The sequence below is a fragment of the Montipora foliosa genome, chromosome 14 (assembly GCF_036669935.1).
Source record: "Montipora foliosa isolate CH-2021 chromosome 14, ASM3666993v2, whole genome shotgun sequence".
NCBI classification, from domain to species: domain Eukaryota; kingdom Metazoa; phylum Cnidaria; class Anthozoa; order Scleractinia; family Acroporidae; genus Montipora; species Montipora foliosa.
The window spans coordinates 12,999,657-13,012,156 of NC_090882.1; the positions used below are offsets into that span (position 1 = coordinate 12,999,657).

The window sequence follows — 12,500 nt, forward strand, 5'->3', positions numbered from 1 at the left end:
ATCCAAGTTTTTAGTGGGGAGGGGAAGTACATCAGCATGTTTGGAGGGGAAGGAAACCTTGATAGGCAGCTCAAGCATCCTTGGGGTGTATCATTGGATTCCAATGGTAATATTATCGTTGCTGATTCAAGTAACAATTTCATTAAGATCTTTTCCCCTGATGGGAAGTTTCTAAAGAAGATAGGTGGGCCTGGCTATCTTTGTTTTCCTGTTGATTGTGTTGAGTGGTGCGATGATCTCATTGTGTCAGACAATAAAGATCATTGTATCAAAGTATTTACTAAGGAGGGGAAATATAAGTACCAGTTTGGAAAGCAAGGGAAAGGGGATGGGGAGTTCAATTGGCCGACATTTTTATCAGTAACTAAATCAGGCCATGCTGTTGTCTGTGATCAAAGCAACCATAGAGTGCAGGTGTTTCAACTGCCGAATGGCAAGTTTCTTGGTAAGTTTGGCACACAGGGAAACATCTTAGGAAAGTTCTATTCTCCATTTTCAGTAGCATTTCTGAGTAATGGTCAAATTGTTGTGGCGGACTGGTGGGAACATCGCATTCAAATATTTGAATAGAGGGTCCGGCTCTGCTCAGGTCGAATTGATAAATATTCAATACACCCATTTCAGTAACTCCCAATCTGGAGGACAAAACAATGGTTTTTTTGTCCCCCGAGAAAAACAAACCTTTCAAATGCAAAACAATCTTATTATTTTGTCCTCCAGATTGGGAATTAACTGAAAGGGGTCTATATTGTACTGTGGCCCGGAAGGGACATGCTACTTTTTTTCTAACTCGCGACTTTTTTTTTTCAACTCGCGACTTTTTTTTTTTTTCAACTCGCGACTTTTTTTTTTTCAACTCGCGACTTTTTTTTTTTTTCAACTCCCCACTTTTTTTTTTCTCGACCAGCGCCCTTTTTTCGGCAAATGAGAAGCCGCTGTTTCAAAATAGTGGAGACTCACGTGAAACTCTTTCTTGCATCCGCCAGACTTTCAGCGTTGAGAATGGGAAGCTATAGGAAAAATTATAGTGTCTGGTTTAATATCGTAGTTGCCAATACTTCCCACTCTTGTTATCTAAGAGTTTTATAGCATACTTTTTATATGGAGAGTCCCTCATAACTCTGGACGTGTTATTGCAATCATTTAATAATGAGGTATCGGAAACTGAATGGGAAGTAATTGAGAAATGCCGTGTGGTGAATTTTATGACAACTGCTGGGTGTGTTAAGTATCTTCGATTTTTTAAAAGATCAATGTCGAAGGAAAATGCCAGTCAAATCTTAACAGAAGTAGCTCACAAAACGTGGCCGAATGCTGGAAAGATATACTAGGCTACCTTAAACCCTCATTTCCATCCGTTGTGGTCATGGAAAAAATTAAAAGCCAGCCCAGCAGTAATGGAGGGAAAGAGAGTGTCTTTAAAAGAACTTGAAGTGCTACATAAGGGGTTTAGATGCCACGAAACTGGGTAGATTTTTGTGCTTCGTAAGTGGAAGCGAAATACTCCTGTTTCCTGAGCTACAGATCACGTTTTCGCAGCTCGAAGGCAACTTAAGAATACCGGTATACGTAGCACATTCTTGCACCTTTGTCCTCGAACTCCCTTCTAATTATCAATCATTTCAAGAGCTGCGGGAGGAGTTTAATAACATCCTTCCTCTTATAATTAATTCATAGGAGATGAATTTATGTTGGACTGAATACCATCGATCACTGTTACAATTTTTAGGTTGGGTTATTTGGAGGAAAGTGATTGGGAGAAAATGGCATCGGGAACGTCATCTCCAAATGTAAATTTGTGTTATTGTAATGACTTTGCGACTATTTCAATCTTTTAAGTGATGACGAACTTGAAGGTAAATGTATGTCTCTTCCTCAATAATGAAACTGGTCGGAATGGCTCCTAATTAGGGTGAAGAAGAAAATTTATTCTCAGATGTGGCACGTTCACCATGGAACGTCAAATTTAGCTATTTCACGTACAACTTGTTATTTTACAGTCAACGCTGACGAAATGTACAAACACGAAAAACGCACGTTGCAGTGTGTGCGAAGCTGCTGTTTTGTTTGCAGATCTTAAGCGTTTTCCTTGACGGTCCCGTTGTTGTTGCTCAAAGTCCCTAATGAAAGTTAAATCAATATTTAAGAAATACAGTCTAATAGTTCACGGTTTTCGCAGCCAGACTGCAGCTGGGATATTACTAATCACGATTTAGATCTCATTGGGAAAGAAAGTCACATAATTTAGTTGCAAACTTAAACGGTTTGTTTGTAACATGCCTAAATTAAAAGGCAAAGATAAAATCCTTTCTTGAACAAATACCGGCCGAACTACTAGTAAGAATTAAGAGTGCTTATTATCATTCAGATCTAAAGTTAGAAGGGGGTGCAGGGCACCCACCTCCCACAAATGTGACCCGGGTTCAATTCCCAGACTCGGCGTCATATTTGGGTTGAGTTTGTTGGTTGTCCTCATTAGGTTTTCTCCGGTACTCCGGTTTCCCCTCACCTCTGAGTGACTCATCCTACATATGACGCCAGATCTGAGAATCGACCCCGGGCCACATTGGTGGGAGGTGAATGCTCTCACCACTGCGCCATCCCTGCCCTGACCCATAACCTAGTGGTACTAGCCGATACACAACCTTGCACTTATTGGGAAGCAAACAACGTTAAATTTTGTTAGCGTTCATGGTTTTTCTCGTCACACGCAGATTTTCATATGCTGTATAAATCACAAAGCATTTTCAAAACAAGTCACAAGCTTCCTATAGACCACAAGGGTTTCATCTGCAGTCGAAGGATAACTCAGTACTTCGTCCTCCATGAGTAATTCTGCAAGCTCTTCAAATTCTTGAAAGATTGTTTCCGAGTGGGTTGAACAATACATTTCTTCGGTTAATTCAATATCCTCTCTTGGCGTATCCGTTCCGATCTATCGTATACAGGATAGATAATAGCTTATTACTACCCTTAGGTCATTGTTAGTTTGGCCAACCTTAAGCCAGAGAATACGACGACTATAACCATTAAAGGGTTTCAGTTTGTCGTAGCCATCCAGGTGCCACATGTAGTTTGGACCCTGAAAGGAATACTGTCGTCTCCGAAATACCCGTCTTGGACGCGAAAACACACCTTCTAGGTCGAGGTATTTCATGATGACTCGTACTGTTTCCCTTTTCACTACCATGCAGTGATCTGTTGTAAGCCTTTGGTGCATTTGTCGATATCAATTGAATTGCCACTACCAGAGATTTCGCTTTCGATAGCACTTTTTTCATCAAGCAAACAGGTAAATATCTTCCTTCGACAAAGACCTTTGGACCTAAGTACTCTCTTGAGTTGTCGTAGACTGATACAAACACCATGAAAACGAGCCAGAAAAGACAAAATCTCTGTGTACGCAAGGCCAAGACCGAAATATGTAGCTATGAGATCATCTCGGTTGTCTGGCGATTCGAGAGCAGATGGCAAGTAATCCGGTTAAGACATCTTGGCTAGAGGACGGATAAATGTAGTTGTTAAACTTGCCATGTGAGGGTTACCTGTTTTGTGAACACTGATGATACTAAATCATAACGCACTGAGTCCTCAGTACTTGACAACAGGAGCCCAACGAAGCATTATCTCAACAGCAACCCGAAAGGAAAAAACCATCCCCCCCCCCAAAAAAAAAGCGAATTGCAAAAAAAGCTGCAAAATAGTCAAGAATTTAAAAAAAGGTGCGAGTTAAAAAAAAAAAGTCGCGCCTCGAGAAAAAAAAAAATCGCGAGTTGAAAAAAAAAGGTCGCCAGTTGAAAAAAAAAAAAACAAAAGTCGCGCCTTGAAAAAAAAAAGTCGCGAGTTGAAAAAAAAAGTCGCGAGTTGAAAAAAGAAGTCGCGAGTTGAAAAAAAAAAGTCGCGAGTTGAAAAAAGAAGTCGCGATTTGAAAAAAAAAAAGTCGCGAGTTGAAAAAAGAAGTCGCGAGTTGAAAAAAGAAGTCGCGAGTTGAAAAAAAAAAGTCGCGAGTTGAAAAAATAAGTCGCGAGTTGAAAAAAGAAGTCGCGAGTTGAAAAAAAAAGTCGCGAGTTAGAAAAAAAGTATCATGTCCCTTCCAGGCCGCCGTAATATTGACCTCTTTAGCTTGTACATTTTGTTTTCCCATTTCAGAAACGCGTGATGTTATTCTAAAGAACGGTTACTCTCAAATGTCGTCTTATGCAGTGCTTATGTACGAATAACTTGCTAAAAAACAAAAGGGGAATTCCCTTGAGAACATCACGTGGCCTGAAACAAAACGTACAAACTAAAGAGGTCAATTAGCTATGATTTCCAGATGAAAACGTCATCACATTGGGCAGCCCCACAGCGTATTTCAATGTAAATATTAGGGCGCGTTCGATTGACCCTATTCCGGAATAAGAATACGTGGAGTGATGATTAAAACGGTATGTTTGGCGCGTTTCGGAGCAGCAAAGATAATAAAAATATGTTTAAAATAGCATTTTAGCAGATGTTTGACAATTTTAATGTGAATCTCCGTAAAAACGAAGGATTTCTAACTGATATTCCATGTATTCCTATTCCGGATTACGGTCAATCGAGCACACCCTTAATAAGTTGATTACTGTTTGTGTGTTGCACATATTGTTTTACCCTCACACTGAATTGTTGTATCTATTGTAAGCAAACGAGCTAATGTATTAGACATGTGAGTTAACAATATGTTTATTATGGAAAGAAAACCGCGTAAAGTAAAATAAACGTGTTTCACACATGTATGTCTCTAATTTAAAGTTCAGTCTTGTTGGAAGTGTATTGATTCCGGTTTATTTCAACGCCTTTAATGTTATGGTTATCCTTGGACCATACCTACGAAGAAAGACACACCAATTCGATAGTGTTTTCGAGGAATCCGCTGCTCACTCAGTGCTACCTGTTTGATTTCCGTTTTTTTCTTGAGGTCTTGCGGTGCATTCTGGGGGTCAATTTTCGAATTTCGTACTCTCGCCTCAGTTTCTATAAATGAACCCGTACCCACCCCTGAAGGGTGGGTAATCCGGCTCTCAATGCTAACCCCAGTAACGATAAGCTGTTGCATTATTAATTAGTAACTGCTACTTTTAGCCTTTTGCTAAGTCTCGGTCCCAGACCTACAGAAAATTGTATATAATAACTTTCAAAATCATAACGGTTACTTTCGAAAATGTATGTTGTAGCATACGAAACGTCAAGTTTATAAAAATGCATTGCTTCACAATGTTTATCACCGCGAATTGTTTCTTTTATTTCTAATTAGTCTAAGAATTTGTTCAAATTCGCCCTCCTAAGGGTCACCTAAGTGATTAGCACACAATCAGGGCACCTAAAAACATATCTAAAATGAGGAATTACTAAAATTAAATGCACTGTGTCTAAATTTCAATTCATTTCATCTCCTTCATCATTATCTGTAAGTCAATAATTCAGATCAAACTCTTAATTGAATTGATTTTTCCCGCCAAGCTTCACACGCACAGTTGCCGCGACAGCCAATCACCGGTCGAAGACGGTGAATTTACTTAATTAAAATTTTACTTAATTAAACTCATTAACGTTGTCATGTGATATTTTCGTTTCCTAAAGTGCTACTACGACCAAAAAACCAATTCTTTTTTTTCTGTGCATTTCAAAACATTGTTAACTAAACACCAAGTGACCCAAATTTTGAGCCTTGGCTTTCAAAAAGGCAACTGTTCATGTTAGTGCAATCTTCCTATTTAATGGTCTACCATTACCAACTTTAAAATCTTGAGGGAGCTGGATCGAGGAGAAAATGGTGTTAAAGACTCACTAATTTGATTGCAATGCGTGTATACGCGGCTGAATTAATATGCAGCATGGGAGTTTGGGCTTTCAGACCTTTAACTCGTGTTTTGCATATGTAATAAGCTGAAATTTTAAGCGAATTAGTAAATGTCGTCACTTTTCCCTAGTTCCAACCCTCTGAGGTCCAATCGATCAGTTTTGAACGTGAGTAATGGCGGACCTTCCATTCAAAGTAAACAGCCTTTAGATAAAAGTCAAAGCTCAAGATTTTGTCAGTCAGGTGTTAAGCAAACACACTTACAGAATCTGAAGAAAAAAATGAAGTGATTTTTTTATCATAGTAGTGCTTAAGTTGCTAAGTAGGCTACTTTAAAAGTGCAGCTGGGAAATCGAACCAGGGACTACCAGGATCAAATTAAACGAGTGGTCAGAATGAACCCGGGATCACTAGATCTCAAAGCAAGCGCCCTAACCACTGGGCCACATTGCGTCCCTATTTCTTGATTTGCATTTGAATTGATATCCATGAAACACAACATCTTTGCAAAGCTTAAACTGTGACTATTTTAGCTTTTTTCCTCAGCTAAGAAAAACGATAATTTGTCTATGAGCATGCAAGAAATTTGCTAGTAATTATTCAGCCTTTGCCTCCGGTTTTTTTCAAGGCGATCGTATTTGCTTCCTCAGTGCCTTACCACATGACATAGGAGCGGATTAACTAGCTTTATCGTCCCGTGTTGACGATTCACGCGAGTCCTTCCTACACGCCATTTTCAAAACAAACAAACGAACAATCGGGTGTCTTAACAATCTGACGGTTTTAACGGCAGCTTCTGCAAGTACCGGAGCAGAAATTACGTAAAACAAAAGAACAAAGGACAGAAAACAAAACAACTCCAAATAAAGACTAATCCCAAGTTACCAAAAACACAATGCTTTCCGGTACCTACAGAAAGACCCGTTTTAACATTGCAGAACAGAAGACGTCCTACATTGCTCTGGTTCATAACTACCACTCCTTTGCAAGTTGTCCGCACTGCTTCGTGATCTTAGCCAAGCCTTTAAGTCAACAAAGTTCACTTCTTTGACCTTTTTTACTGCCTAAATCGTGTTATATTTGAAACCTCATTTGAGCGTGACAAACCAAAACAAAACAGTAATCAATAGCCACTTTTAAACAGTGAGCGCCTGAATTGGTTAACGCATTGCTGATTCCTTGAAAAATGACGATACAGCGCAGACAAAGACGCTCAGATCTCGAAGGCGTTATGTGGATATCTAAAAATTGCTTCATACTCACATAAGGTCCCCAAAAAATCACTGCCTCGTACGCTTACCACTCAGCGACGTTTTCTTTATACTTTGGTTTCTTCTTATTGTGAGGCGCATTCCTAAGAATCAGAAACCGAAACAAAATAATCAACAAGCTCTTAAACTAGGGCGCCTGCATTAGTTAAGGTTGACACAGATTCCTACAAAAGCTGATCATAAAGCATGGAACAAAATACACTGAATTCTCGAAGGCCTGCCGACACAACATGGATATCTAAAAATTGCTCCATAATCAATCAATCAGTCAATCTTTATTTGCCTCAATACTAAAAAATATAAACTTTAAAACATACAGTTAGTGGAGAGGAGACCTCTGGAAAACCATAGGGCTTATGCTGAGAGGTCTCCTTGGTGATTTGAATAAGAAATCAACTACAGCAAAAGGTGAGCGTAGAAAACAAAATGAAAAAAAAAAACAACTGCTATTTTCATGCCTTCATAGTTTATGTTACTTGCTTTTATCTTTAGTAACATTTAATTGTTAATGAAATCGATCTTTTAAAGGAAGTTCAACTGGAAAGAGATGTAATTGAAAGTGGCAAAGCATTCCAGACTTTTGGTCCTTGACAGAATATAGTGAACTGGTTAATGTTTGTCCTGCACATATGGAGCCTAAGAAGAGATAAAGCTCTAGTGTCATAATTGTGTATTTGATTGTTTTTCTTTGACATTCAAGGACTTCTTAAGGACAAGAAATTATGCGGAGACAAGTCTGAACTCAAAAAAGAAATCAGAAAACTTAAGAATGGCTGGTTCCAACAAAAGGCATGTCTGGCAGAACAATATGCAAGAGAAAAGAACCATAGAGAATTCTACGCAATTCTCAAGGCTATCTATGGGTCCAAACCTCGAAATCTTCACCCAGTGAAATCAAAAAGTGGTGCACTTCTCTCATCAGCAGAGGATATCAAGAAGAGATGGGTTGAGCATTTTAATGAACTCCTTAATCAACCAACAAATGCTGACTGGGATATCCTCGGCGAGATAAAGATACATCCAACCCTTGAAGAACTTGACGCGCCAATAACAATGGCAGAAGTTGAGACAGCAATCAATAACACCAAATTTAGAAAGAGCCCAGGGCCAGGTGGGATTTTACCGGAGATCCTTGCACATGGTGGCAGTGCTCTGCGATCCTTCCTGTTCGCCATCTTCAATCTTTTGTGGACAACAGAAGACTTACCATCTGATTGGATCGACGCAATATCTGTATCCTGTTCAAGAAAGAGATCGCAGTCTATGTGGAAATTACCGCGGGGTGTCTCTGCTCAGTGTCGTTGGAAAAGCCTTTGCCGACATTCTCCTACAGTGGCTCCAGTATCTGGCTGAGTCAGTTTTACCCTGAATCCAAATCAGGCTACAGGAAAAGCAGAGGCACTGTCGACGGCATTTTTACCCTGCTCCAAATAATGGAGAAAAGCAGAGAGCAGGAGCAGAACTTGCATATTGCCTTTATTGATTTCACCAAGGCCTTCGACTGTGTAAATCGTGAGCTTCTTTTCGCCATCTTAGAAAAGCTTGGCTGCCCTGCCAAACTCAGTCGCGTGATCAAGAAATTATACACGAACGTACATGCAAGACTAATAATTGATGGAGAATTGTCTGAGCCTATCATGATCAAGTACAACAGTGGTGTTGAACGGGGCTGCAAGCTCGCTCCCACTTTATTTGCTATATACGCAGCTGTACTGCTCCTCCTTGCATTCAAAAACGTCTGCCCAACATATAGCATCAACATTCGTTTCAGATATGATGGTGACATATTCGATCTTCGACGTCTGAAAGCTAAAACCAAAGTATTAACCAGCTATATAAGGGAAGCCCAGTATGCTGACAACATAGCTATCTTTTTGCAACGATGCCACCTCACGTCAACATCTTCTCTCTTCTTACAATGGCCTGGCACAGAAAATGGGTCTCCGAATTAACACCAAAAAGACACAGACCACGAGCATAGGAGAGTACGCTGACTTACATGGAGAAAAACTGACAAAAGTAGATCATCTTGTTGAACCTTTGCACAAATCAAAGTCTGGTAGTGGGTTATTCTGTTCTACCCTAAGTAACCTGATTATGGTAGGATTACCTGTCAATCTTGATGTTCTTCCTCTAATAGAGTGGAAATTACATCATTGACTTGAATGAAAAACAGCAAATGCAGAATACAACACACACCACACATGTTATGTACAGAAGTAGATGTCTGGACTTTTAGTTTTCCTGCAGATCATGTGCTTTAGGTTGAATTCGAAAATTTTAATTTAATTTACATTCACCCCAAAACATAGTTGGCTGACTTGCCTACAAGACTTCTCTGTCTTGTAATTAATATTTTATTTATTTCCGTTTTGGCAAGTTGGGTGATTACTTTTGCCTTGCCCAACCATTGTTACGAGTAGCTTTGTAGTTATTAATTTGCAGGGAAAGCTATTAATATTGTGTTATCAGTTTACACTGTTGATGAATAATAGTGTCGATGTTGTCGTTGTTCTACACTTCAGGATTCAATGGAGCCAAAGGCAATAGGCTAGTTTCAAAGTAACAATCATTCCAGGTTCAGAGGACTGGAATAATAATTGTTTGAATTTTCGTTTGTTCAAAACGGTGGATTATTCTCATGAACCTCAATTCTGTCCTTTTCTTCTCTCTCAAATAAGTCGAATCTAGGCTATTTAACTCAATTATTCCATGAGCGCGCGTTGGATATGAGATGGTAAATAGCCAACGAGGCGCGTAGCGCCGAATTTGCTATAACCAGTCTCATATCCAACAAGCGCGTATGGAACAATTGTTTTATTAAATTCCTTAAACTGCTAAAGTTTAGAATGTACGAAATACGAGCGAAAAAAGAGAGCAAATCAGAGCGAAATCGAAAAAACTTGATGAGAAGTGATGCGATGTTGTGTAAGATCTTGTGGTCAGACAGACGCAGGCTCATCACCAAAACATTTGTTACCTTTTCGCGTATGGCTGGCCACGGCCTTCGCGCCTCCTGCCTTTTCGCCATTTTTCTACTCTTGTATTCGCATGGCATTGTTGAAAAAGGTTTCTACGTGTGGCTAAGAGTCTTTTCCACTGACTTATCGACTTTATAGTCAGTTAGAGAGCTGTCCTTCCGTGATTTTCCTACAATTTCTTCTTTAGAACGGCGTCATTTTGTTTTGGATGGTAGAGCATTACGCAAGATGAAGCGCTGTCGTCGCCCGTGCGTCTACTATGCAAATACCACGGATTCATTCCATTGCCAACTCGAGGGTGATCTATTGTTTAAACTGAATCCTGGACCTACAAATATGTCAACAGCTACCTCTAATGAGGTTGACTCTTCCGGCGGTTCAGTGCGTTCCTCTGGGATTCCTGTTCACATTACCAATAGACCGAGCATGAACAATAGTTATTGTTCTCGGCGTCGGATCAAATACACGCGTAAGTGCTCCAACTTGATCAAAATACCTTTGATTGCATCGCATTCATCGTTCAATAACAAAGTGTCGAAACTTTGTTTGGTTAATGCGCTGTCGCTCAGAAATAAGGATGCCGACTTCATTGATGATGTTGCCGAATCAAAATTTGATCTCGTTGCGTTAACTGAAACCTGGTTCACTGCAGATGATGTTCCGCATGCTGCTCGTGCTCTGGCCACGCCTGAGGGCTACAAGCTTATGAACCAGCCTCGGGCTGGTCGGTCGGCTGGCGGAACTGGCCTTTTATTCAGAGATTCATCACAAGTCACAATGGTAGCTTCTGGAGAGAGGGAATCATTCGAGTTTTCAGAATGGCTCGTTATAAGTGATCTACCGCGTGCGCCGAGCATCCAGTGTCAACTAATGTTCTCTTTTCCGAGTTTTCTTATTACATGGAGTCTATTATTACGTCTACTGAGAAACTCGTGATTTTGGGAGACTTCAACATCCATGTCGATGTACCAAGTGATGCTGATGCGAGGAAATTGCAGGATTTTGTTCGAGTGTGTAGGCCTTGAGCAGCATGTCAGAGAACCAACTCATATTCTCGGACACACCTTGGACCTGATTATTTCACGGAAATGTCAGTTTGTTATTGATGGTTCCCCAAGTGTTGATCGCCTGTTTTCAGATCATTTTTCGGTTGTCTGTGGTCTTCAAATGCCTAAGCTGCAGTTTCTGTTAAGGAGCATACTTACAGAAATCTCAAGGCTGCTGACATTGATAAATTGCGGAGTTACTGAGAAACTCGGAATTGTGCCTACAATTGTAGATCCACCAAGTGCTCTTGAGAACTTGATTAGCTGCTATAATGCCACGCTAGCGGATACTCTGAATCGCCACGCCCCTCTGAAAACCAGGGTTGTGACAGACGGCGGGAGGCAAAAAGGGCAAGACGTAAATCTGAGAAAAGATGGCGGAAAACAAAATCTCAGGCTGACTTTGGTCACTATAAGGCGTGCAGGAACCGTGTGACTCATGTGCTTAAGGTAATTCCCTTGAAAATGACGTATTATCCAGATTCCTGTCAAACTTCGCACAACTGATATTCATGCACAGGACATTAAAAAAATGCAGTAAAAAGATGGGGTCACCGTGATTGTTTTCGCGCTGCATGCATTTTATTTTTAGTGTTTTCAACCGAATTACGTGAGAATTGTTCAAAACTTGATCAACCGGAAAAAATGTAGTTATATAGCAAAAGCTACTGAATATTACTGAAAACTTTAGCCTACTTTTTTGTCCGGGCCAAAATCTTTCAGTAAAGTTATTTCAAATTGCTCGATCTTGCAAAAAAAAGTAAGCAAATTGGACCGTTACAACATCACCTCAAACTCAGTGTCTGGCTCCAAAGCAGGAGCCCATCCTGGAGCGTGCAACTTAACTACACTTGTGCAACGGCGTTTTCACAAGTAAGGTTATTTTTAGATTGAATTTCCCGCTAATGAGACTCCCACAGGAGCCCGATGACCAATTACAAGAAATTAAGCTTACGTCATAGGGTCACCGAACCGTAACTGACTTTGTTTTTTGACCTAAATCGCGGGAAGGGCTAGTCTAAAAATAAACCTACTTGTGAAAACGCCGTTTCACAGACGCTGTATGGAAGTTGCACGCTCCGGGTGATGGGCTCCTGTCCAAAGCAATTTTCACGTCATTCATATATAAATGCTACAACTTCTACTATCCAACTTTTTTTCACCTTAAAATATGTTTTCCGCGTATCTATTACGAGTACATAACACCATTAAAAAGAGGGGGTCGCCGTGCTCGTTCAGGAGAAAATAGCCATTCCTTGACAGATTAAGCTTGGCGTCAGAGAAAATCCGCCATTTTATCAATATGCGCGAGCTAATGCGCACGCCAATAACGCAAGAAATTATGCGCAGTCGGGTTGCGCAATGCAAATCCAGGGAA

The 12,500-nt window shown here is 40.2% G+C and overlaps 2 protein-coding genes across 2 annotated transcripts in view; both read left to right on the forward strand.

Annotated features, from left to right (window-relative positions):
• Window positions 1-4,738, forward strand: part of LOC137985338 (tripartite motif-containing protein 2-like) — a 6,562-nt gene extending 1,824 nt beyond the window's left edge. The window contains exons 1-2 of the mRNA XM_068832925.1: window positions 1-3,897; window positions 4,062-4,738. The exon at window positions 1-3,897 is cut by the window's left edge and continues 1,824 nt beyond it. Of these exons, the coding sequence (XP_068689026.1) occupies window positions 1-570 (570 nt within the window). The 3' untranslated portion in view covers window positions 571-3,897; window positions 4,062-4,738. The remainder of the gene's footprint in view (window positions 3,898-4,061) is intronic.
• A 2,713-nt stretch (window positions 4,739-7,451) lies between these two features.
• LOC137984440 (uncharacterized) lies at window positions 7,452-8,448 on the forward strand. The gene is made up of 2 exons (XM_068831614.1): window positions 7,452-7,503; window positions 7,796-8,448. Exons 1-2 carry the CDS (start codon window positions 7,452-7,454, stop codon window positions 8,446-8,448), a joined length of 705 nt encoding a protein of 234 aa, XP_068687715.1.
• The last annotated feature ends 4,052 nt before the right edge of the window (window positions 8,449-12,500 follow it).